The 25552-nt window shown below is 44.1% G+C and overlaps 1 protein-coding gene across 1 annotated transcript in view; it reads left to right on the top strand.

Moving 5' to 3' along the window:
* HMCN1 (hemicentin 1) overlaps nucleotides 1-25227 on the top strand; it is a 314679-nt gene extending 289452 nt beyond the window's left edge. The window contains exons 93-107 of the mRNA XM_081866236.1: nucleotides 464-634; nucleotides 2848-2997; nucleotides 3839-3976; nucleotides 4367-4488; nucleotides 5245-5482; nucleotides 6433-6495; nucleotides 7742-7861; nucleotides 9121-9255; nucleotides 9959-10072; nucleotides 12167-12292; nucleotides 13488-13616; nucleotides 19149-19499; nucleotides 21391-21510; nucleotides 22788-22914; nucleotides 24260-25227. Of these exons, the coding sequence (XP_081722362.1) occupies nucleotides 464-634; nucleotides 2848-2997; nucleotides 3839-3976; nucleotides 4367-4488; nucleotides 5245-5482; nucleotides 6433-6495; nucleotides 7742-7861; nucleotides 9121-9255; nucleotides 9959-10072; nucleotides 12167-12292; nucleotides 13488-13616; nucleotides 19149-19499; nucleotides 21391-21510; nucleotides 22788-22914; nucleotides 24260-24626 (2471 nt within the window). The 3' untranslated portion in view covers nucleotides 24627-25227. The remainder of the gene's footprint in view (nucleotides 1-463; nucleotides 635-2847; nucleotides 2998-3838; nucleotides 3977-4366; nucleotides 4489-5244; nucleotides 5483-6432; nucleotides 6496-7741; nucleotides 7862-9120; nucleotides 9256-9958; nucleotides 10073-12166; nucleotides 12293-13487; nucleotides 13617-19148; nucleotides 19500-21390; nucleotides 21511-22787; nucleotides 22915-24259) is intronic.
* Nucleotides 25228-25552: the final 325 nt, after the last annotated feature.

The raw sequence follows: 25552 nt of genomic DNA, 5'->3' as shown, positions 1-25552 counted from the left end.
TAAAAGGGTAAAAGAGTATTGGGAAATGATCCATAATGAATTGAAAAAAAAAATCATTTTTTGTGTAAAGTACACAAAGTACACTTTATGTAAAGTACACAAAAAGTACTTTAAAAAAACAACAACCAGAGTCCTCTCTGCTGGGGATAATTCAGACTGAAATTCCCATGTGTCAAAAAAGGTTATTTATGTATGCAACAACTTTAATGTAATAAAGAGTACCTTTTTGGGTGGGAGGGAATGGTCTGTATCTAGTTTCCATGATTATTCCCTGGTCTGTGTGTAGCTGTTGTACCATTCACCCCATTTCTCAACCTCTCCCCCTTCCTACCCCCATCCCTGTTGTAAGCAGCACTCCCTTTTTATCCTATGGTTGCTCGCATTTGAGTTAGCACATAACGTTTGTGCACACACGAGAAACTTTGCCGAAATATTAATTCTTGTCTTCTGCATTGGTTTACAGTGGATGGAAACTGGGGCCCATGGCAGCCTTGGAGTGCATGTTCTGCTTCTTGTGGGGGAGGAGAGCAGACCCGATCACGGCTGTGCAATAATCCATCCCCATCTAACAGTGGGCGACCTTGTCCCGGAGACGACTCTCAGATTTCCAGGTGTAATGTTCAAGCTTGTCCAGGTAAGTAGGCAGACTCAAGAGTGTGTCTCAGATGCTGAGAACGAACCAACCAACCAACCAACCAACCAACCAAACAAACAAACAAACAGTAACATTCTGGACACTGGGCACTTGGAGAGCCAGTGTGGTGTAGTGGTCAAGAGCGGTGGACTCATAATCTGGTGAACCGGGTTTGATTCCCCACTCCTCCAGATGCAGCTGCTGGGTGACCTTGGGCCAGTCACACTTCTCTGAAGTCTCTCAGCCTCACTCACCTCACAGAGTGTTTGTTGTGGGGGAGGAAGGGAAAAGGAGATTGTTAGTCGCTTTGAGACTCCTTAGGGTAGTGATAAAGCGGGAAATCAAATCCAAACGCTTCTTCTTCTTTTCTGCCTGAAGAAAAGTGTTCTCAGAATCCCAGTACACAAGAAATGAAACTTCCAAAAATGTTCTACATCAGTTTTTGTTCTAGGCTGAGAGCCAAACTGAACACGATGGTAAATGAGTTTACATTTAATGGGCAGGTTTGTTTGTTTGTTTGTTTTAAATGACGATAGTGTGAGTGAGCAGGAGTTGCTGATCATGTTGAGGAATCACAGTAGCGATGCAGAAGAAATTTAATCCTTTCTGAATCCCCTTGAAACCAGATTTTGAACTAGGAGGTATCCTCACGGGAACAAATGGAGGGTTGCCTTCAAAGGGAGGGATTCTCCTCTGGATCACAGTGAGGGAGGAAAAGATTAAGTTCTACCTCCGTGCCTGCTATGTCCCTGTTTTATCACTCCCTTGTCCAGCCCCATTGAAACAAATTTAATTTGGCCCTATGTTTGAAATTTGTTCAACATTCTCCTGTGTCTCTTTGACATAATAGCATGTGCTCTTTGACATAATAATATGGGGGGATTTATTCTGCTTTAGTTTGTTCCACCTTGCTTCCCCAGTGCTGCCACATTCTTGCTGCCCAGGGTTGGGTTGGCACAACAATAACAGAATGAAAATAACCCAGAACTTTATGGGTATGAAAAGATAGGGGATTTCAGCAGGAAGTTACAGGTTGGAAATGAAACATTTCCAAAACATTTTCAGGCACAAACAGTACTGAAAGCAGGTTCTCATGTGACCACCCCAGTAGGGGTGATGAGCTCAAAGCATCATTTAATGTGCAATAAAAAGGCGTCTGGAAGGGACCCTAGAAGAGCTCGAATTCCCCCCCACAAAAAAATTCTCAGTAACATTGAGGGCATTTCAGCAGTAGTCCAGCTGACTGCCTGTGCTGATATAGCACCTCCTGATATTATGAACATTTGAACTTTTATTCCTGATCTTCACCCCCTTTTTGGTGTGTGTGGGGGGGAGAAGTAGTGGAATATTGGAAGCCGTCAGTTAGTTGCTTCTCTTAGCTCACAACTTGGAGAGTTGCCACCTGTCACTGGGCCTAAATGAACCAACGTTCTGACTTAATATATGTTCAGATAGACTCAGGGAACAATTTGAAAATTGTCTGCTCAAACTACCAGACCAATATTTGCAAAGGAATCCAACCATTTCTTATTACTGCTTCACTGAAAGGAACCTAAAAACGTTGGACGGTTGCTCAGAATGCTGCGTAATCCGAGGGAAGTTACGAGTACTTGTCTTGTTTCCCTACCTGAAAGTGCACACACATGTAGAAAACGGGTAGAAATGTTTTGAAAAACAAACTTTTACAAACACAGGTGCCTCTCTTATTAGCAGCACTTTGTATATATATTTTTTCAGTTGTTGTTTCCTTAAATGTGGCACCAGAACACAGAGAAGTTTTACATGTCAGTAAGATGAATATACTTTGGTGTTTTGGCCCAAGTCCTAACCAAATAATTTCACAGAGCTTGCCTGAATTCCTGCAGTTTATTCTGTTTCCTTTCCTGCCATACTTTGTTGTGTTACCATTGGCACACAGTGCTAAACAACAGTTGCCTTTTCCTTGGAGGACTCGATGTCTCATGAAAAGCCCCTGGCTTTTCCTCTGGGGATATGTGGCCTAGTAGATGTCTACTAACATCATTATTTAGTTGTGCTGTTCCATTTTATGTCTTCATTTTTTTCCCCAAAACAGAGGGGGAAGTGTGGCTCAACATCAACACTTGGATAATAATACTCACATTTGATTTGATTTTTCGAAACGTTACGAAGTAATCGATGTTACAGATGGCCATTCCCCCTCTCCCCCCAACTCTTGACTTCCTTGGCAATAGGTGGACCTCCACGGGCTAGAGGAAGTGTCATTGGAAATATTAATGATGTTGAGTTTGGAATCGCTTTCCTGAATGCCACTATAATCGATAGCCCAGATCTGGACACTAGGCGAATACAAGCCAAGATTACGAATATCCCACGGAGTCTGGGTACGTACATCTGTTTCTTTAATACTTGAGAAATGTTCCTAAGGTTTATCAAACTTAACACAGTTTTTATTCTGTTGAAATACCGGCTGACCCATGCTCTTCATGGCTAGCAGACAACATTGGGGTGCTTGTTTGTTTGTTTGCTTGTTTGTTTTGCTTTGCTACCTCTGAACGTCACATATTTTGTTCAACTTTTCCTTTGACATGGCCCTACAAGCCCCTTCCGTCTCTGTACATTCCATGGGAAAAGTACCATATGAATGAGGAGGCATGTAACTTACTCTGGAGAGGAGAACAATGAACCTATGAGCTTGCACTCCATTTCAAGGAGGATTGGGGCTAGCAAGAGTGTCTCTAGGTCTTTTAGAGCTGGCAAGCAGATTGAGGCTGCTGTGCTTTTACTGTCAAACTCTTTGCAGACTCCAGTACAGTCATACCTCTGGTTGCATTCACTTCATGTTGTGGATTTTTGGGTTGCGAATGCGGCAAACCTGGAAGTGTATACTTCTGGGTTTTGCCGCACGTGCAGGTACAGAAGCGATCTGTGTGCTTCGCACATGCACAGAAACACTTTGTCGCACTTTGCGCGCGCACAGCAGCAGCTCTCTACTTACGGACTTTTCAGGGTGCAAATGGCACCCCGAAACAGATTGTGTTCATAAGTAGAGGTACCATTGTATATGCTTATTTTCTCTGCTGTTTTCATAAAATATATAAGGCAATCAGTAACAAGAGAGAGAATTTATTAAAGGTCAAGTGACATTGTAAGTAATACAAAATGCAAAAAAACCAACCCACAAATGTTGCTGTATATATGACAATGCTTTCCCCCCCTCTAAAGGTCCAGCAATGAGAGCACTAGTTTCTATTCTGAGTCCCATTTATTGGACAACAGCCAAAGAAAATGGAGAAGCAGTGAATGGCTTTTCACTCACCAATGCAGTTTTCAAGAGAGAGACACAAGTGGAATTTGCTACCGGTTAGTTAAAAATGGGACAACAGCTTTCTATTTTGCATAAATTCCAAAGCTTCTGTTTAGAACAATTTGCCATAGTTGGGTTTATGGTATTTTGGCCTCCTGGTTCAAACTGAAGGAGCTGCAGGTAGACGTTTCTGTCTGTCTATTACTTTGAGAACCATATATTTGGCCTTTAAAGGTGTGAGTACCGAATGATAAATAGGAGATTTAAAAAATATGCCTTACAAGTCTTCTAATAAACACTGTCAACGGTCCCCTTTAAAGTTGGCTTTAAGATAGTTAATGCAAATTTAAATGGTTCTTTGTTAATTAATTTTTGACTTGGGATTTCTTATGGGGGCAGGGCCCCCCCCCACGTTCACACATTTGAACTATTACTAAAATTCACAGGGGAGATCTTACGAATGACTCATGTCGCCCGTGGCTTGGACTCAGATGGATCTTTACTCTTGGATGTTGTCATCAGTGGCCACATGCTGCAGTTACAATCATCACCTGATGTTAATGTAAAGGTAAATCATCTCTATATACTACTGAAACTATCTGTCTATAGGTTTCCCCAGTACACTCAGCCATCATAACGTTAGTGTGTCAGTTGACAGCACTATCATCCTCATATCATCCTGTGGTTGTAGGCAAAGTATACTATTTGATCATCCGCTCATTGTCCCCAGAAGTTCTTTTGATTGCTATTTTGCACTATATTGTTAGTTTTATTTCCGCTATGGATAGGCATCCATCCACTGATGCGATGGGATACAGGTGGCTCTGTGGTCTAAACCACTGAGCCTCTTGGGCTTGCCGATCGGAAGGACGGCAGTTCGAATCCCTGCAATAGAGTGAGCTCCTGTTGCTCTGTCCCAGCTCCTGCCAACCTAGCAGTTCGAAAGCACGCCAGTACAAGTAGATAAATAGGTACCGCTGTGGCAGGAAGGTAGACGGCGTTTCCGTGCGCTCTGACTTCCATCACGGTGTCCCATTGTGCCAGAAGCGGTTTAGTCCTGCTGGCCACATGACACGCAAAGCTGTCTGTGGACAAACGCCGGCTCCCTTGGCCTGAAAGCGAGATGATTCCACTTGTGGATTCCACTTGTGTTCCTTTCAAGCTGGAGGAATGGAAAGGAAATCTAGTTCCATTATAGCAATCTAGCATTTTTCAAAACTGTGGATGATTGCGTCCATTCCTGCATGTCCGCTATGGCCATGGAGAATGGCAAAGTGTCTCCTTAATGTCTCCTTAATCTGGAGTTGTGTGGTGTTCGTTTCAGGATTATACAGAAGATTATATTCAGACAGGCCCTGGTCAGCTCTATGCTTACTCTACACGACTCTTCACCATAGATGGAGTTAGTGTACCATACACTTGGAACCATACCATTACCTACAACCCGAATCGCGGAAGAATGCCGTTCCTGGTGGAAACCCTCCAGGCCGCCTCTGTTGAAACAGAATACAATGCACTCGAAGAAGCTCTAACTTTTAAAATCCGTGCTTCCATTACAAAAGGTATTGTTGCAGGGAATGGTACACGCAGGGTTTGGTAGGAATGAGTTGCCTTTTAAGTAAAGGATGGCCTTTATTGAAGGCCAGTTAAATCTGATGCTGTTAAATGTTTTAGAAGGAATATGGTAAAAACATGCCATATTCTAAGTAGTTTACATTGGGTAGCAGACCTTGTACATACTATTATATATAATGTCTTGCATAATGCACTGATAGAACAATACTTGGGACAAATTTAGGGAGAAATAGGTAGAGGTATAATCATGAGTCTGTAATTTATCTACTGGGTGAACAAGATAAAAATGCAACTGTGAAAACTGCACAATTACTGTCTGCAATAGCTGATGAGACAGGAAATTCCTTGGAGAGAATGCTGCATCATATCTGGGTGATTCAAAATTTAAAGTTTTATTAATTTTTTCCCTTTAGTTTTTACATAAATTTATTCAGATGTGTATAAATTCTTTTTTTAAATATTTGTTAAAACAGGGACATCTTTTTAAAGGGGACTTGTGAGTTGCCAGGAAAATATGGCATTTTAGCTTTGTTTATGTAGTTTCATTTGGGTCTGTTAACTTTTATTAGTCTTCTCCCCCCCCCAGTTATTTTGATGGTCTGATGACTAGATACAATAAAATGGATTATTCTTTAGAAAGGAATGCATTTTTTTATTTTAGATGGATTTTTCCCCCCCATTGTTGTACATAAAAGCAACATAATCTTATTGAGGGCAGTACATTTCTGCATAAACGTTTATTCAGTTTTGAATATTCATCGACTTACATCATTTATAGGCCTCCCTATCAATTAAATAAACAAAATTACAATGAACAGAAAACTTTCCAACCAAAGTACCCAGTGAACTTTTGAAGAACTTTGGAAAAGAAAAATTCGATGTCCTTAGTTGTTGTTTTTGTGTCAGTCTGTAATCCTTTTGCTTCCTTCATCCACAGGAGACCAAAGCAACCAATGTCCTAATGGGTTTGGCTTAGACTCTGCTGGGCCATATTGTACAGGTAAGAATATGGCTAATAATGTGACTAAATATAGAACAATAAGATCGCTGCCTTGGCTCCTTGCTTTGCAGCCCTCTTGCCTGCCAAGCCCCTTTGAAGCACTCATTCCCTTTACAGGCCTCCTCCAGACTTCAATTTAGATAAATTAGAGCTAAAGTTGCTGAACATGTTGCTTATTCAGAAACCGTTATTCTCAAGTAGGGATGGGTGAACCTGTCAATTTAGGTTTCTCATTTTTCCAATCTTAATAGTGAGTTCCTTTCTGCAGCAATTTGTGGGTTGTTGGTTTTTTTAAAAAAAATATTCATGAGAATTTGTTGGCTTTTTAGCGAGAATTTCTCATATATTTTTGTTTGTTGCTCTGACTAATATACACATTTTGTCAAGCAGTTTTTCCTAATGCATATTTGTATGTTATTTTCACTAATAATACAGTGGTACCTCAGGTTACATACGCTTCAGGTTACATACGCTTTAGGTTACAGACTCCGCTAACCCAGAAATAGTGCTTCAGGTTAAGAACTTTGCTTCAGGATGAGAACAGAAATTGTGCTCCGGCGGCGTGGCAGCAGCAAGAGGCCCCATTAGCTAAAGTGGTGCTTCAGGTTAAGAACAGTTTCAGGTTAAGAACGGACCTCTGGAACGAATTAAGTACTTAACCCAAGGTACCAGAACGAATTAAGTACTTAACCCGAGGTACCACTGTATGCCTTTTTAAGTACATGCACCTTTGCACATGTTGGAGAGTGTCAAGGCAAGAATTCAGAGAACTGCGAATTTCAAAGAGAGGCTGTGTTTTGGTTCATGTATTGGTTTGAGAAGCTCAAGTTAGGTATTACCCATCCCTGCCCTTATCTTGGGGGGGGGGGGATCTGACTTTGCCCAATGGAAACATATTGACATACATTCACACAGATATATTAAGAGTGGGTTAGAACTGAAACTGAATTTGGGGGTCCAGGCTTCCATTCTGATCTTTTAAGATGATTGAATTTTCGTTTTGCTTCTCCTTATTCCTAACCCTTTAGTATTTTTAGAATGTTCCAATTGCTGCTGTAGTGTGAGCAGGATTAACAATGTGGAAAGGGTGCTGGGTCCTTCTCTTCCTCATTTTTGTTGTTAAAGATAACGGTAATGAATCCCAGAAGCCTAGTTAGACCCTATAGACTTCCTGTTGCCAGTCTATATTCCTGTTTCTGAACTATACCGTGTAAACAGTTTTATGTGGTTTTGCTTTTATCATTAGATGAAGATGAGTGTACAGTTCGAAATCCATGTTCCCACACTTGCCACAACGCCATAGGAACCTATTATTGCTCGTGTCCCAAAGGCCTTACCATATCAGCAGATGGAAGAGCATGCCAAGGTAAGGCTTGCTTTTAGATGTCGTGCACTGGCCACACTGTGTTTTTATGACAGTATTTAGAATACATGAGAGATGAATGTTATTTTATCTTTTATTCTTTGTATTTACCGTATTTTTCGTCCCATAGGACGCTCCTTCCCATAGGATGCATGTAGTTTTTTGGGGGGGAAATAAAGGAAAAAATTTTTTCCTTTATTTTCTCCCCCAAAGCAGGTCGGGGAAACCGAACCAGGTCGAGGAACGGCGCTGCGCCTCCCTGCTGTCCCCCGAGCTTGCGGGGCTGGCCGATGTCTGCCTCAGGTGGCAGGCTGCTATCCGCAGCATGGGGAGCCCTGAGGGGAACTCCTGCAGGGCTCCCCATGCTGCGGATGTCTGCCCGGCGCACAGGGCGCTCTGCTTCAGGGCGCCCTGCGCGCCGGGCGGCAGACTGCTATCCGCAGCGTGGGGAGCCCTGCGGGGAACTCCTGCAGGGCTCCCCACGCTGCGGATGTCTGCCCGGCGCACGGGGCGCTCTGCTTCAGGACACCCTGCCTGCCGGGCGGCAGGCTGCTATCCGCAGCGTGGGGAGCCCTGCGGAGAATTCCCACAGGGCTGCCTAGGCTGCGGATGTGTTCCCGAAGCGCCAGGCGCTCTGCTTTCAGGGCGCCCGACGCTCCGGGAAGCAGGCTGCTATCCACAGCCGGACCTCCTGCAGGGCTGCCTGGAGAGTGAGAGGGGTCGGTGCGCACCCACCCCTCTCGCTCTCCAAGCTTCAGCGAAAGCCTGCATTCGCCCCATAGGACGCACCCAGATTTCCCCTTCATTTTTGGAGGGGAAAAAGTGCATCCTATGAGGCGAAAAATACGGTAAATCCCATTTTTTTTTCTATGATGGAACTAAAGCTGATGTCCTATTCAGATACTGACCAGTACCTCCGGTTATGTAACCCTCTGGTTATGTAAACTTTGGGATACGAAAGCAGCAAACCTGCAAGTATTTTACCGGGTTTTGCCGCGCACACATGGGCAGAAGCAGTAAACCGCTTATGCGCATGTGCAGAAGTGGTCTACCGCCACGTACGCATGCACAGAAGCGGTCCTCAGGTTGGGGAAACCAGACTTCCGGAATGAATCCCATCCGCAACCAGATGTACCACTATATATGCCTTCAGATCAGGTCCTAAGATACTAACCTGGGTAATATTCTCATGATAAAATAGACACTGTTTCTTCCATGATGGATTGATGTGTGAGTGCACATATGGCTTGCCTTTATTGCAGATATTGATGAGTGTGCCTTAGGGAGGCATTCTTGCCATGCTGGCCAGGACTGTGAAAACATTATTGGCTCTTACCACTGTGTGGTTCGGTGTGGGATCGGCTTCAGAAGAACATCAGATGGACTAAATTGTCAAGGTATGGAGATAGTGTCGTCTTATCTGCCAACAATTATTATTAAATCACGTGAGACTCCGTTAAATAACATTTTTTTTTATAAGGGCAGGATGGATCCTTGAATGCAGTAAGGATTTGAGTAAAATGTTCTTTGAAATTTTGCCTTCACATTTTGTGATTATCTGATAATCTCTCTGCAGTTTCCAGAATACTCAACAGGCAAGACGTTTTTCATTAGTGCTCTTTCGCTCAGATCTGTGTAAACACAGGTTCTTGTCATTTGATGTTACTTTCCATTTCATGCTAGTATTTTGCGTGGTTTAGAGAATGATAGCTAACCGGCAGCCTGAGTTAGATCTAACTCGGGAAAGAACTGTTAAGAATACAAAAGGGTGGCAACCCCTGGGTTTTGCAAGGAGTGAAACTGCATGAAATGTCACTGATGTTTCACCTAATGAACTTGAACTCACCTCAAATGGGCGTTTTTGTGGGGTCGCACCCAGCCACCTGATTCTACATGTTCCCCAGCAGTTCAGCCTGGCTGTGCCTCCCCAAGCTGGACAGAAACTTATTGGTTAGGCTGAGGGAAAAACAATAGTCATGTGAAGAGTTAAGAAATTCCCTCATCTCATTGCCTCTGTTTGGTGACAAATGTCTGGCTTTGCCCTCTGACAACAATCACTCCAAGTAAGAGAGGTTTAATCATGTCTATATTATTCAACAGATGTTAATGAGTGCCAAGAGTCGAACCCTTGTAACCAACGCTGCATCAACACCATTGGAAGCTTCCACTGTGGATGTGAACCAGGATATCAGCTAAAAGGCAGAAAATGCATAGGTATGAAATAGATTTCAGGACAGTGGGGCCTATACACGTAGTTTATAAAGGTTCTCTTGGAGAGCTGGACAAAGCCTATTAAGTCCTGCTAATAAAAAAATCCTCTGGAAATCAAATGACAATTTGCCTTTAAAATGTCTTGAGTAGGTTTGCTTTGAAATATAATCTAGAATGGGCAACATATAGTCAATCAGATTATTTCTGAAGAAACCTTAAGGCCTTGAAAGTCTCCAACCTATTCCTTGTATAAGGAACTAGGAATGAACCAAGGTCTAGTGAACTTCAGGGCTGAGCACGATCTAAACCTGGATTTCCCCACTCCTAATCCTCCTCTTTTCTTTGGCGGTCACTCGAAAGAGAGTAAGATTTTCTTCCATGAACACTGTTTAAACAGTGAGTCTGTAAGTGACTGGGGAGGCCAATTCTGGATCCATACGTCCTTCCACAGTGGGGACGTAGGTTTCCGGGCGGGAGTTGATCATGGTGACGGTTTAGCATGCCTGCCTCTTAGCACGTTTCTCCCTTTCGTCCTGAGTTCGAGCATCTTCAAAGCCCATGACACCTTTGGTAAGGCTGTTCTCCAATCTAACACTCTAGGCCAGGGGTCAGCAAACTTACCGCGCCTCAGACTGGTGTGTCCAGCGCCAATCACGCAGCGGGCCGGAGGGCGAGGGAGCGCGTGCCCATACACTTTTGAACACACTATTTCCGGTGCACTTCCAGGTCAGAGGACCACCGGAAATAACTTGTGTGCATGTGCACGGGCCGCCTCCACCCCAGATGTACACCGGAAATAACACTTGTGCATGTGCACAAGCTATTTCCGGTGCTCGTCCAACACGGAAGTGGGCAGCCGCGCAGTGTAGTGCCGGTAAGAGCAGTCGGCAGGGGTTGCCGTGGGCTGGATAAACGAGTCCCTTGGGTCTTTTCCGGCCCGCGGGCCTTAGTTTGGGGACCCCTGCTCTAGGCACTACACTACACAGGGACCGGGCTCATAGGAAGTGTGTGTTTGCAGTTCAATTCCTTCTCCACTCATGATAATTTCAGCTGCAAAGGCTAGATTCCACTGAAAGGATCTTTTTTGCTATGCTTTGTAAGACAGAATGACTGAAAGTTTCCTGCTTAGCAGTTCTTGGTGCTAGATGAGTGTTTCTTAAGGCAGCTTAATTCCTCTACCCCCTTTGGCCCAGGACTAGGTCCTGTGGGCTGCCCTCTGCTGCCAGCGATACTCCCCCTGTGGCATGAGTGAAGTGCCCATACACAGCCCTTGCCCTGGATCAGCAGTGGTTGTGACTCCTTCCCTCTTACTAAGCTCTTTTCTGCAAGGGTAAGGGCTCACTACTTGCCCGTAGAGGTCCTGCTCTACCTTGTGTGTCATTGTCCATCTCCTCCATCAATAGGCACCAATTAGCACATCTCTACGTAACTGAGATTTAACTGCTGCCCAGATCTACCTATCTGGTAATGCTTTGTAAGTCAAACTCATGCCTTAACGACAGTTGCAGCACTACAGTTGCAGATATAAGATATATTTTACAATGTAAAAAAGTAAGTTTATATACAATGTCGGCTCCCTGCCAAAAGCCGATCAGCAGTGTCTGCAACACCCTCTGTTTCTGCCCACATGGATTGGTGTAAACCATGTGGGCAAAGGAAAATGGGCCACCCGAGGTCATTGTGATATCAGGTGATTGACAGGCAGCAGCCCCACCCATGTGCCACAGTTGGCAAACGGGAGATGGGGACACTCAGCATTTGACCCGTTGGCCAGATCTAATTCTCCACCCTTGTCTTAAGGCAAAACATGTTTCTACAACAACCAGAAATGCAGCCCAAGTCAGATGCGACAGGGTGAACTTTTGCTGTACGTCTCTGTTAATATCTATTTCACTTGGCAATAGGAAAAGGTCAAATCATATGACCTTGGTGCCACATGCAAATTGTAAGCCATTTTCTTCTGAGCAACATAAAGATTTCTTCACAAAAGTATATGGGAGAGGGAGACGTTACGTAAAACAAGGATTGCCCTCATAGCCCAAGAGGTGAGAGCATAATGCTATCAGTTTAGCTACTGAACCTTCTGTCTTCTTAAAGATGTGAATGAATGCAGACAAAATGTATGCAGACTTGACCAGCATTGCAAGAATACACGAGGTGGCTATAAATGCATTGATCTGTGTCCAAATGGAATGACCAAAGCAGAAAATGGAAGTTGTATAGGTATGTATCTTTCTATTCTGCATTCTTGTCAGACTGTAGCAGAGAATCAGGAGATCTCCAGCTGCTTCTACCTCATCCCTCTCCTTCCACTGTGTTTGTGAATGTCACTTGTGACCTACGTACAGTGGTACCTCAGGTTACATACGCTTTAGGTTAAAGACTCCGCTAACCCAGAAATAGTGCTTCAGGTTAAGAACTTTGCTTCAGGGTGAGAACAGAAATCGTGCTCCGGCAGCGCGGCAGCAGCAGGAGGCCTCATTAGCTAAAGTGGTGCCTCAGGTTAAGAACAGTTTCAGGTTAAGTACGGACCTCCGGAACGAATTAAGTACTTAACCTGAGGTACCACTGTAATGGGTAGCATATCCCAAAAATCATAAACATGTGTTATACTCATGAACAACTACACGAATCAGAAATTGGCACAACACACACACTTTTACTCTGCATGTGTGTGTGTCATGCAAAACGGATTAATCTGTTCCAGACTTTTAAAAATGACCCCTAAAGCAGCAATTTGACATGAATTTTACTATCTAACAAGACCATTGATACATAAAATGAAAGCAATGATCAATGTACTGTACTATAAAAATTCTTACTTGTGCTGATGATAGTCCTTGTTTGGATGAGGGGCTTTTATCCATTTCCACAGTCACAAAATCAATCCATCAGTAGCTGAACTGGGTTCCACACAGTCACAAAAAACAAATTAATCGAAAAAGCCTGAAAAACAAAAATGCAAAATAAATAGCAAAAACAAAATCGCCAAACTTAATCCATTCCAGAAGTCAAATGTTCAAAAACCAAGGCACAGCTTCTGATTGGTGCAGGTGCCTCAGAAAAAATAGCCAACAGCCGCATCAGTTGCTCAGCTTCTGAAAAATGTAACGAAACCAGAACACACACTTCCGGGTTTTCAGCCTTTGAGAACCAAGGCGTTTGAAAACTAAGGTACCACTGTATTAACATCCAAGATCCCAAGAGGAGGCTGAATTCTGGATAGCAAAACACACTCTTATGAGAGAATAGTATCCATCTATGAACATGGAGGAATTACAAAACGAACAAAATAAAATACAGTGGTGGGACAGCTTTGGGTAACCTTGTAGCTAACCTCTATGTGAATAAGAAATATCTGCTATTAAATGTTTGTATACAAGTACAGTTACTTTTAAGATTTTGTGTTCCTTGTCAGATATCGATGAATGCAGAGATGGTACACACCAGTGCCGCTACAACCAGATATGTGAAAACTCGCGAGGAAGCTACCGGTGTGTGTGCCCGAGAGGGTACCGATCCCATGGCATTGGAAGACCTTGTATGGGTAAGTTAGAAGCAGGGGTTGGATAAACATTAATGCTATTCTGGTACCCACCATCTGATTCCGGCTGCTGCTTATGCCTACCCAACAAAAGGGTTTAACATGCTTTACTGCTTGAAATCAGCCGGCTTCAGCTACAACTAATTAGACCTCAAATACCTCTTACTGGGGGGGGGGGGAATAAGAGTGGCTGATTTCAAGCACAAATGCATACAATTCCCAGGGAATGTGACTGTTAAAATAATTTATATCACACCAAGCGAAAATAAGGTTGCATGTATCATGGCGATGCATTCTATGACATGCATGTTGCAAGATCAATTTGGGACAAATCTTAATTCTGCATGGTTCCTTGCTTTATTTTGCTCCTTAACAAGTGGCTAGTGTTCTCTGCACTGCATGTACTTGGCACCAGGCAATGTAGCTTGTATGTGGGCTAACTATCTGAGCTGCTGTTCTGCATATAATGACAAAACTTCCTTGTATATTAGTGCCCCCCGCCCCCGGTCATGTACAGTGGTGCCTCGCAAGACGAAAAGACTCCGTTCCGCGAGTCTCTTCGTCTTGCGGTTTTTTCGTTTTGTGAAGCAAGCCCATTAGCGGATTAGCGCTATTAGCGGCTTAGCGGATCAGCTGATAAGCGGGTTAGCGGCTTAGTGGCTTAGCAGATAAGCTGATAAGCGGCTTAGCGGATCAGCTGATAAGCGGCTTAGTGGCTTAGAAAAGGGGGGGGGGGAAAACCCCGCAGGAACTCGCAAGACATTTTCGTCTTGCGAAGCAAGCCCATAGGAAATTCATTTTGCGAAGCACCTCCAAAACGGAAAACCCTTTCGTCTAGCGGGTTTTCCGTCTTGCGAGGCGTTCGTCTTGCGGGGCACCACTGTATTCAGTTGTAAATGTCAAAACAAGCAAGCACAATCACATGTGCAGGGAGCAGGAATGCAGTACAGCTTGTTCTGCCTTGTCACAGTTCCTTTATCTCCCTTTTGTGACTCCAAATAAACTTCAGTCCTCCAGGTCCCAGCCACATCTTACGCTTGGCCTTGGGCTCAGTGGGCTCCTTGTTTTAGTCTTCCCACTGGCTTTGTAACTTCAAGGCACCATGGAAGGCTGTTGGTCAGGGCCTTCCAACATTTTTATCCTGATGCAAATTGGCTAGCACTCTCCTTTACACACAAGTTGGGCTCCATGTCCATCATCTTCTCCCAGAAAGCATAGAGCAGGGATTGCAAAATTTAAGGAGGCTCACTCAGCAGAGGTCTTGTTTAACTTCCCCAAGATAAACGAAGACTAAAGCAAAGGCGATCAGTGGTGTAAGGATGCTCCCTCAGGTATATAGAGCAGTCAAAATTCAGCCCCAAAGAATGAAGTTTACTGGGGAAAATTTCAGGAAGCAAGCAAGGAAAAGGGTATTTGTAACTCCTAACTTTATAAACAAGGATTGTTGTTTGAAAATACGTATTTTTTGCTCCATAAGACGCACCTGACCATAAGATGCACCTAGTTTTTAGAGGGGGAAAGCAAGAAAAAATATATTCTGCGCAGAGCATGTAAGCGGCTCCCACTTTTCTTGCTTTAAAGCAAGCAAAGCGAGAGCCGCTTACATGGCTTCTCTCCCATTTTGCGCAGCTCTCGCTTTGCTTGCCCATCCCTCCTCCCGCCTCGCTGTAAAAGAGGAGGAGGAGACACCAGGACAGGTGCTTTGCTTGCTTTACAGCGAGGCGGGAGGAGGGATGGGCAAGCAAAGTGGGAATAATAATAATAATTTATTATTTGTACCCCGCCTATCTGGCTGGGTTTCCCCAGCCACTCTGGGCGGCTTCCAACAGAGATAAAAAATACACTAAAATGTCACATATTAAAAACTTCCCTGAACAGGGCTGCCTTCAGATGTCTTCTGAATGTCAGGTAGTTGTCCATCGCCTTGACATCCGATGGGAGGGCATTCCACAGGGCGGGCGCCACCACCGAGAAGGCCCTCTGCCTGGTTCCCTGCAACTTGGCCTCTCGCAGTGAGGGAACCGCCAGAAGGCCCTCGGAGCTGGACCTCAGTGTCCGGGCAGAACGATGGGGGAGGAGACGCTCCTTCAGATATACTGGACCGAGGCCATTTAGGGCTTTAAAGGTCAGCACCAACACTTTGAATTGTGCTCGGAAACGTACTGGGAGCCAATGTAGGTCTTTCAAGACCGGTGTTATATGGTCTCGGCGGCCGCTCCCAGTCACCAATCTAGCTGCCGCATTCTGGATTAGTTGTAGTTTCCGGGTCACCTTCAAAGGTAGCCCCACGTAGAGCGCATTGCAGTAGTCCAAGCGGGAGATAACCAGAGCATGTACCACTCTGGCGAGACAGACCGCAGGCAGATAGGGTCTCAGCCTACGTACCAGATGGAGCTGGTAAACAGCTGCCCTGGATACAGATTTGACCTGTGCCTCCATGGACAGCTGTGAGTCCAAAATGACTCACAGGCTGCGCACCTGGTCCTTCAGGGGCACAGTTACCCCATTCAGGACCAGGGAATCCTCCAAGGGGAACTGCGCAAAGTGGGAGAGAAGCCATGTAAGCGGCTCTCGCTTTGCTTGCTCCCGTCCGTCCCTCCTCTTGCTTCGTTGAGAAGCCAGCAGAGCAAGAGCCTCTGCGCAGCTCTCGCTGAAGCCAGCAGAGTAAGAGTGATAGCTGTGCAGCGGCTTCCCTGTGCAGTGGCTGTTCTGCTGGCTTCCCAGCAAAGTGGGATGAGGGACGAAAGGGAGTCCTTACACAGAGCCCCTTCCGTCCCTCTTGCTCTGCTGGCTTCTCAGCGAAGCGGGATGAGGGACGTGGCTCTTTGAAGAGAGAGCGGCTCTTGCTGGCTTTTCTGGGAGGTGGGGAAGGGACGGAGGGCAGCCCATCAGTCCCTTCTCCCACCTTGCGGAAAAGCCAGCAAGAGCCACACACATGCTCGGCGCGGCTCTTTAAAGAGAGAGCAGAGCCTACCCCCTGCATTCGCTCCATAAGATGCACACACATTTCCCCTTACTTTTTAGGAGGAAAAAAGTGTGTCTTGTGGAGCAAAAAATATGGTAGATATTAACAAGCAGCAGACTGATTGGCCCCGTAACAAACTGGGTCTCACCAAGCAGGCTTTCAAGCATCAAAACCCATTGAGAAGGTGGGTCTTTATAGTCCAGCAGCTTCATCTGCCATTCTTCCCGGGTGGGTAAATCTTGTATTTTCCAATACTTTGCGATGAGTATTCTTGCTGCTGTTGTGGCGTACATAAAAAAAGTTCTAGCCTCCTTTCGCGCCAATTGGCCGACCATGCCCAAGAGAAAGGCCTCTGGTTTCTTCTGGAAGGTATATTTAAATACCTTTTTCATTTCATTATAGATCATCTCCCAGAAAGTCTTAATCTTTGGGCATGTCCACCAAAGGTGAAAGAATGTACCTTCAACCTCTTTACATTTCCAACATTTATTATCGGGCAAATGATAAATTTTTGCAAGCTTGACTGGTGTCAAGTACCACCTGTAAATCATTTTCATTATATTCTCTCTTAAGGCATTACATGCCGTAAACTTCATACCTGTGGTCCATAACTTTTCCCAGTTAGCCATCATAATATTATGTCCAACATCTTGTGCCCATTTGATCATAACAGATTTAACCATTTCATCCTGTGTATTCCATTTCAACAGCAAGTTATACATTCTTGACAAATTCTTAGTTTTAGGATCTAACAATTCTGTTTCCAATTTTGATTTTTCCACCTGAAAGCCAATTTTCTTATCCAGGTTATAAACCTCCCTTATTTGATAATAATGAAGCCAATCTCGTACCTTATTTTTTAGTTTGTCAAAACTCTGCAGTTTTAATCTATCTCCTTCTTGTTCCAAAATTTCCCAATATTTCGGCCAATTTGCCTCCATATTGAGTTTTTTCAGAGCCTTAGCTTCCATTAGTGACAACCACCTTGGAGTTTTATTTTCAAGCAAGTCCTTATATCTTATCAAAACATTAAATAGTGCTTTCCTGACAATATGGTTTTTAAACGCTTTATGTGCTTTGACCTTGTCATACCACAGATATGCATGCCACCCAAATACATTGTTGAAACCTTCCAAGTCCAAAATATCTGTGTTTTCCAGAAGCAGCCATTCTTTCAGCCGGCAAAATGCGGCTGATTCATAATAAAGTTTAAGGTCTGGCCTCTTTCATTTAAGGGGCAAGTGAGTTCTGCCTACCTGATAAAGGTTATCTTGAGTGCCGCATGGGGGTGGTGAGCAGGCCTGGGCAACTGCCTTTCATTCTCCTACAAATCAAGCAGGGAGATTAGAATTTTGAGGCCTCCTATCTGATTTCTCGTAACATCGCTAGCTGAAAATAACTTGAGAATCCATCACTAATTAGGTAACGTGCCATTGTCGGTGCTGTATCATTTCCAAATAAAATTTACCTGTCTGACATGAAAAGCAGCTACGATAACGGAAAGCAAACCTGAATTTCCAAACAAACTGATTTTAAGGATGCTGCAAAATGTGCTTCGTTTGTTTTTAAAAGAAGGGATATTCACTAACAAACGTTTTAGCATGATATCCATAACTTAGCAATTGTGTTCCTTTAGCGTCTTTCAAGGTTCTGTTACTGACTAAACTGCTGCTTGCCTTAAAACCAGCTTGCTACACCTCTCTGCGCCTTTCTGCTTATTTTTCATTGTTATTTCTTTGTTGATGTTCGCAAGAGCCTACAATTTCTTAGATGGCAGGGAAGGGAAAAAATTTACACTGCAACCCTGTGCATGCATGCTAAAAGTACCCTATTTTTCGCTCTACGAGACGCACCAGACCATAAGACGCACCTAGTTTTTGGAGGAGAGAAACAAGAAAAAACATATTCTGAATCTCAGAAGCCAGAACAACAAGAGGGATTGCTGAGCAGCGAAAGCAGCAATCCCTCTTGCTGTTCTGGCTTCTGGGATAGCTGCGCAGCCCGCATTCGCTCCATAAGATGCACACACATTTCCACTTACTTTTTAGGAGGGAAAAAGTGAGTCTAATAGAGCAAAAAATACGGAAAGTGCCACTGTCCTCAGTGTGGCTACTCCTGTGTGTATAGGATTGAAGCCTATGTCTTAGGTTAAAGAGTACTCTCCTTGCAGAACAGGTGTTTGCAGATCTTAACATGTTCAGAAAACCCTCTTAGGAAATGGACCTGACACACTTAGGAGCTTTGTCTTGGAGGGGGTGAAACCTAGAGCAATGAGAAGCTCACCCAGGCCTCTTATTTTACTCAATATTTATTGCCTTTTACAGTTCACACAGCATTTGTGTTACTAAGCTTGTCAAGGGCAGGTTTGGGCAGCCAAGTTAATGACATGATGTTTGTGAACAGGAAGACCACTGCATGCCTTGTGTGTAGTTTGGGGGGCGGGGAGAGCTTTGTGATGTCAGGATCACATTTGTAATTTCAGATTGTTCCGCAGACTGATGTGCTTTTTAATGTTTTGTGTTGTCTCCCTCCCTCCCCACGTCCCATGGTTTGTTGCGTCCCATGAGCAGACATAAATGAATGCGAACAAGTGCCTAGACCTTGTGCGTATCAATGTGCCAACAGCCCCGGCAGCTTCAAGTGTATCTGTCCCCCTGGACAACATTTATTAGGCGATGGCAAATCATGCGCTGGATTGGAGAGGTTGCCAGATTATGGCAGCTATTACAATAGCCATAACTATGCACAGTTCTCCCCCGCGAGAGACAACTACCGACCTCAGCAATATGTCAGGCACTCATCCAATCTCTACAGCTCCTACTCAGAGTATAGGAACAGCAGAGGTCCAATCGCCAGGACTAAAAGGAATTTTAGAGAGACTTGCCCTGAAGGCTATGAGGCAAGAAATAACAAATGTATAGGTAAATGTCAAGTGTATGTGTGTATAGAGATATATGTATACATAATATGCATATTCCATAAAGATGTTCATTCAGCTTATTGTTAGGTTGCTTTTGCACACAGATGTGATATAGATGCTCTATAATAAGATTTTACCAATACAGTGGTACCTCAGTTTTCAAACGTAATCTGTTCCGGAAGACCGTTCGACTTCCGAAACGTTCAAAAACCGAAGCATGCATTTCCGGAAGCATTTACTCACGGAAAACTCAAAACGGAAGCTGTGTGGCATGTTTGGCTTTGGAAAAGCGTTCAAAAACTGAAGCAGTTATTTCTGGGGTTTTGGCGTTCGAAAACCCAAACATTCGACTTACAAGAACTGAGGTACCGCTGTATATGTAACTTTCACTTTCTCCCCAAACAACTGAAAAGATATTTTGGCAGAGCAGAGCATATCCATCCCATTTAGTGTCCCCCTGTCCTTTTCTGGGTATATTAACCTTCTTTTTTCCCCTCTTGGGTAAGAATAAATTCCATCATTGACTGTAGATAGCTTTGCATGCACCCAACTGCTCTTCACCTCAATGGAAATGGGTCTAAGTGAGGGAATGCCAGGCTGTGGTCCAGTAGAATTATATTGGACACAAAATGAGGTCTGCTTTGGGTTGAAATGGTTGAAAAACAGTTTATATAAAGCTTGTGCTTTGCATACTGATGGGCAGATTTATGTATTTTCATACAGTGGTACCTCAGGTTACATACGCTTCAGGTTACATATGCTTCAGGTTGCATACGCTTCAGGTTACAGACTCCGCTAACCCAGAAATATTACCTCAGGTTAAGTACTTTGCTTCAGGATGAGAACAGAAATCGGGCTCCGGCGGTGCGGCAGCAGCAGGAGGCTCCATTAGCTAAAGTGGTGCTTCAGGTTAAGAACAGTTTCAGGTTAAGAATGGACCTCCAGAATGAATTAAATACTTAACCCGAGGCACCAATGTATTTTAGAGTTTTAACCCATGTGCCAGGAGATTGGGGGAAAATTCAAAGTGCATGGAACTTGTCTCAGGGGCATTTGTAGAAACTCTCTTGAGAAGCTAGACTGAGGTCCAGAGTGTGGCTTCAAAATTGGCTGGTGTCAGCTTAAGGGGCAGAGGAGCACAACGCTCACCCCCCCAAAATCACTTTTAAAAACATGTGTAGGTGCCACAACACCTGCATTGATGTTGCAAAATGCATATCTTCGCTCAAACCAAAGCCCTAACTTTTTTAAAAAAAGGTTTTTAGCTGTCTCCTAGTTTCTCATTTCCAACATCTTGACTTCGTGAGTTGAATTCTGCTGCTTTACTATGGTGGCTACCCAACCCTCCCCCCAAAAAGTTGCCAAATTCAGCAATAGTGTTGTCTAATTTTCTGGGTGTAAGAAGCTGAGTTCATTGAGGGTGTGAGGGAGGCATTTGTGCCCAGTGAGGGATTTGCCTCTGGGGAGCCATCTATTAATTAGCTCAGTGGCTTCCAGAAGACATGCGTGACTTTTGACTTTGCTCATTCAAACCCTTGCCAGCCTTCAGAGCATCAGCCACTGACTAACTTTTCCAGTCAGTCTGTAGTGCCTGTGGAAAGCATCAGCCAAAGATTCATGGTCTAACAGTTTAGAGCTCTTGAAAACTACATGTAACTTAAGGTCAAAAATCTTGATTGGGATAGCATTCTTCAAATTTGCTAAAGTGCATAATCTAAGAAAAATACATAAAGCGATGCCTACCCTTCATATGGTTCAGGATATTATGTCTGCGTAAGAATTTAATTTCTGTAGATGTGCATCAAATATATTTTTCATTATTAGTTTGTCCGTTGGCTTCAATATTGTATGTTTTCAACCCCCCACTTTCCCCCTCTTTTTTCTTTTTACAGATATTAATGAATGTGAGAACAGAGATGCTTGTCAGCATGATTGCAGGAATACTTTAGGGAGTTACCAGTGTTTCTGCCCAGCTGGCTATCAGGTTATGCCCAATGGCAAAACGTGCCAAGGTGAGAAAATAAGTTGGTAGCAAAAGGAAATATTATATGAGAAGTATAACATTTGCACCCTCCAGCTCATAAAGGCCTTTGCAGACAGATGTTAGATTAGCCTGCTGCAGCTGATGTTGAGACCACTGTAGGTAGAACCTATCTTAAGATATTAATTAATTAAATGGTGGTCCTTATTTATGCCTGTGGAAGGACTCTCCTCCCTGAAAGAGAGGGGAGTGGTTGTGGGCGGGAGCCTGAACACCGCCCCTAGCAGGGGGCGTAGCCCCCTGCCTCCAGCTCACCTGGCTGGCGCTCACGCCCCCCCCCCGGTGGCCGTCCAACCAGGTGCCGTGGGGGGGCGTGTCCAGCAGCCTTGCTGCTGCAGTGCCAGCCTCTCCCCGGCCTCATTTCTCTTCATCGTCCTGTGCGAGTCACCCACCCTCCACTCCCATTGAGTTAGGGCTTAGGTCATTGGCCTTGCTATGGACCTTAGGTTGGTCGCCCCGGTTGCACGGGGGGCCTGGTAGGAGTTTTTCCATTTGGCATTAGGCTTTTTGTTTTTTTCTCCTACCTCGTAGCAATCGTCACAACTTTTGTGGTATTGGTGGGTAGGTTAGGCATTGGAATAATGTGCTGTGGTGTGTCGAAGTGCTAGGTGTGGCCATCGCCTATGCCTTCAATGTTTAGGGGTATTCCGTTAAAGGAATCTGGCGGTTGTGTATTCTGTCCGATGCCTGCTTGGCGGGAGGCCATGGCACGACCCTCGGTGACAGCAGGGGTGAGCCTATAGTTGGATTAGCATCAACAGGTGATGAACCCCTGGTGAATAAACCCACTTGTTTCGCGATCCAATGCCTAAGCCAATACCTTTTCATTGCTGTAATCAATAAAGTTGTGGCCTTTTCTAGCCCATTAACCTTATATCACGTGTCCCTGTGTCTTCTTTTCACGTCGCGGTGGTCAGGTCCTCGAACCACAATGTATCATTTCAGGGTTCTCTTTTGGGAAGGGCAGAACTGTGCTCTCTCCCAGCATCCTTCATTATAACAAGCAAGTGGTATTTTATGCCAGATTTGCATAGCAAAAACCCCCTTATTTATTTCTATGCTTTATTTCCTAAAGCTCTGTCCATCCCTATGTACAGCCTTACGTTTTTATTAGTAGTAAGAAACCTTTGCTGTCTATGGGCTGGGAGAGTTTTCAGTTTACCTGTTACTATGTGGGTGAAACATAACCTGAAATCAATGAGTTGCTTATCTGATGTTATCTGTTGTTTTCCTTTGATAACCCATCAGATATAGATGAGTGCCTTGAACAGAACATCCACTGTGGACCAAATCGTATGTGCTTTAACACAAGAGGAAGCTATCAGTGTATAGATACGCCTTGCCCGCCAAATTATCAACGAGATCCTCTTTCCGGGTATGTTTCCTATTCAGTCGTGTTAGTTTCTCCAGATTGCTTTTTTGACTGATCTCCTTAACGTTTGCATAAGAGGCCAGTCCATGCAATAGTCTTATATACACTGCAACTCTTCCTTCTGACCTCAGAAGAGCTCGAATCATGTGTTGGCTAAGTTCCTTCTATGCTTTCACGAGCAGGCACTGTGCCATGGGTTGCTCCAAAAGAACACATTGACTCTTTTGGCATAGATTAGGACAGGCAAAGGCAAATTTGGCCCTCCAACTGTTTTGGGACTACAACTCCCATCATCCCTAGCTAACAGGACCAGGTCAGGGATGATGGGAATTGTAGTCTTAAAAAACAGCTGGAGGGCTGAGTTTGCCAATGCCTGGATTAGGAGATGTGGAATCTGGATGTCGCTGGACTACAACTCCCATTATCCCTAACCACCGGCCCCTGAGAGGGCTGTTAGAGACCTCTGGGCATAATTCAATGGACTGGGTTCTGCCAGTCCTCCAGGGGTCCTTCCTCTGTATCACACTGTGATCTCTATGACCAGCAGGAAAGCTGCCTTAATTTACCCATCCATGCACCATATATGCATGTTGGTAACATTTTATGGATTTAGTTAAAATATCTGTGTACCTTGCCTTTCCACCTCTTAACAAAGCTGGATCTTCAAGGAAACCTTTAAACAACAACTAGTGAGGTTCATTCCCTATTATTGGGGAACTCCATTAAGTATGTGTTGAATGCACCAAAAAAGCCATTTAACTTACCTGATCTTTGGTGGCTAGGTCTTAGCTGGTAGGGGAAGAAATAATTCTTCAATTTCTGTTTGTCTTCAGTGTCTTTGGCTGAAAGAAAGTGGATTTTTAAAAATCTGCCCACACTTCTTTAGCTAAAGGGGTAACAGGCTCAAATTATAGGCTGTTGGGAGACATGTAGACACCTGACACACTTCTCACCGTTATTATTTGATATATGTGACATCATGCTAGCTTTTGCCTCTCCTTCTAAGCATTAGGTGAACGCAGTGGTGCGATATGCAGGAAAATGCAAATGTTGTCCCATCACATCATTCACTTTTTCAATTACGTGTTATCAGGGAGATTCAGGAAACACCTATTCATTTTCCCAGAACATGTAGTTTGAGCCTGGTTTCTGAAGAACAAAGGGCTTTTGTTTTGTTTTTTTTACAAAAAAAGGCATATAAATTTTAAATAAATAAAATTACAGGCCTATGGTTCTTATCTCTCACCTGAGAGTGGTGCTATATGAATTAAAAGGCACAATTGCTTCACTATATATTGCTGTTCCAATGCAGTCATGGCCCAGGCCTTCATAGTTGTGTTTATTTTAGGTTCTGCCTCAAGAACTGCCCACCCAACGATCTGGAGTGTGCCTTGAGTCCTTACGCCTTGGAATACAAATTTATGTCCCTCCCGTTTGGCATTGCTGCCAATCAGGATTTAATCCGACTAGTTGCTTACACTGAAGACGGAGTGATGCACCCGAGGACAAGTTTCCTCATGGCGAACGAGGATTTGACAATTCCTTTTGCACTCAGAGATGAGAACTTGAAAGGAGTGGTTTATACCACCAGGCCTCTGCGGGAACCAGAGACGTACAGGATGAGAGTCAGAGCTCTGTCTTACAGTGTCGATGGAGCCATTGAATATCAAACAACCTTCATCGTTTATATAGCCGTGTCTGCCTATCCATACTAGGAAAAGCACTGCCGACAGTAATCAAAGTATGTTAATCACATGCCTATGTGCCGCTGGGTGTCACCACTTCCAGAATCACTGTCCCTTATCTTAAAACAGACCTTGCAACAACTTGTGGGGGGAGAATGGTGCTATCTTCTACCCTTATTTCCTTCCCTCTGGCTGCCAATCTGTTGCCATCATTCCATCTTGACAAAAATGACCATAATCCACGATTCCTTGGAATCTTAACCACTTGCTTTATTTATTACACTGGAGCAGTCACTTCTCAAAGATTGTTCTGCTGACTCAGAACTAGTTAGAAGTTCTAATTAGTTGGTAATTTGGTGGTCCCAAAGTGGTAGGCAAGTATCTCCTTGATATGCAAAGAGAGCAAAATTGCCACAAAGATTTTGAAAAACTTAAATGTTTTTGCTGTCCTCTTCTTTTCTTACCACAGTGAAAAACACAATTTTCTTGATATTCACAAACACTAAAGTAAGACACTACTAATGTGTCAGCTACTAGCAGGTATCACCACTGAGGGCTGTTACATACATTACACAGAAGCAAACTTTGCACAAAGCCCCAATTTGCAAATTGAAACTGGCAAGGTGGCCCCCACAAACAAAGCTCCATTCTGCATTGGAAACAAAGCCATGCTTCAGTACCACTACCCCATAATATTATTAGGTGGGCCCTTTATCTAGTCTTCAGTGAGCAGCTAGAAGCGGAGAAGCAGAAATAATGTCCTCCTTTTCCTTGGAGGAAAACCTTGGAACTCGGAATGGCTCCATTGCCGAACGTTTCAGTTTCTGAACGCTGAAAACCTGGAAGCAAGTGTTCCGGTTTTCGAACATTCCTCAGAACTCGAACGTCTGACGCGGCTTCCGCTTGAGTGCAAGAAGCTCTTGCAACCAATCAGAAGCCACGCCTCAGAACGAGAA

Source organism: Podarcis erhardii (assembly GCF_964252035.2).
Source record: "Podarcis erhardii genome assembly, chromosome: 6".
NCBI classification, from domain to species: domain Eukaryota; kingdom Metazoa; phylum Chordata; class Lepidosauria; order Squamata; family Lacertidae; genus Podarcis; species Podarcis erhardii.
Note: the sequence above shows the minus strand (reverse complement) of the source record. Positions and strands in the feature narration are given on the sequence as shown.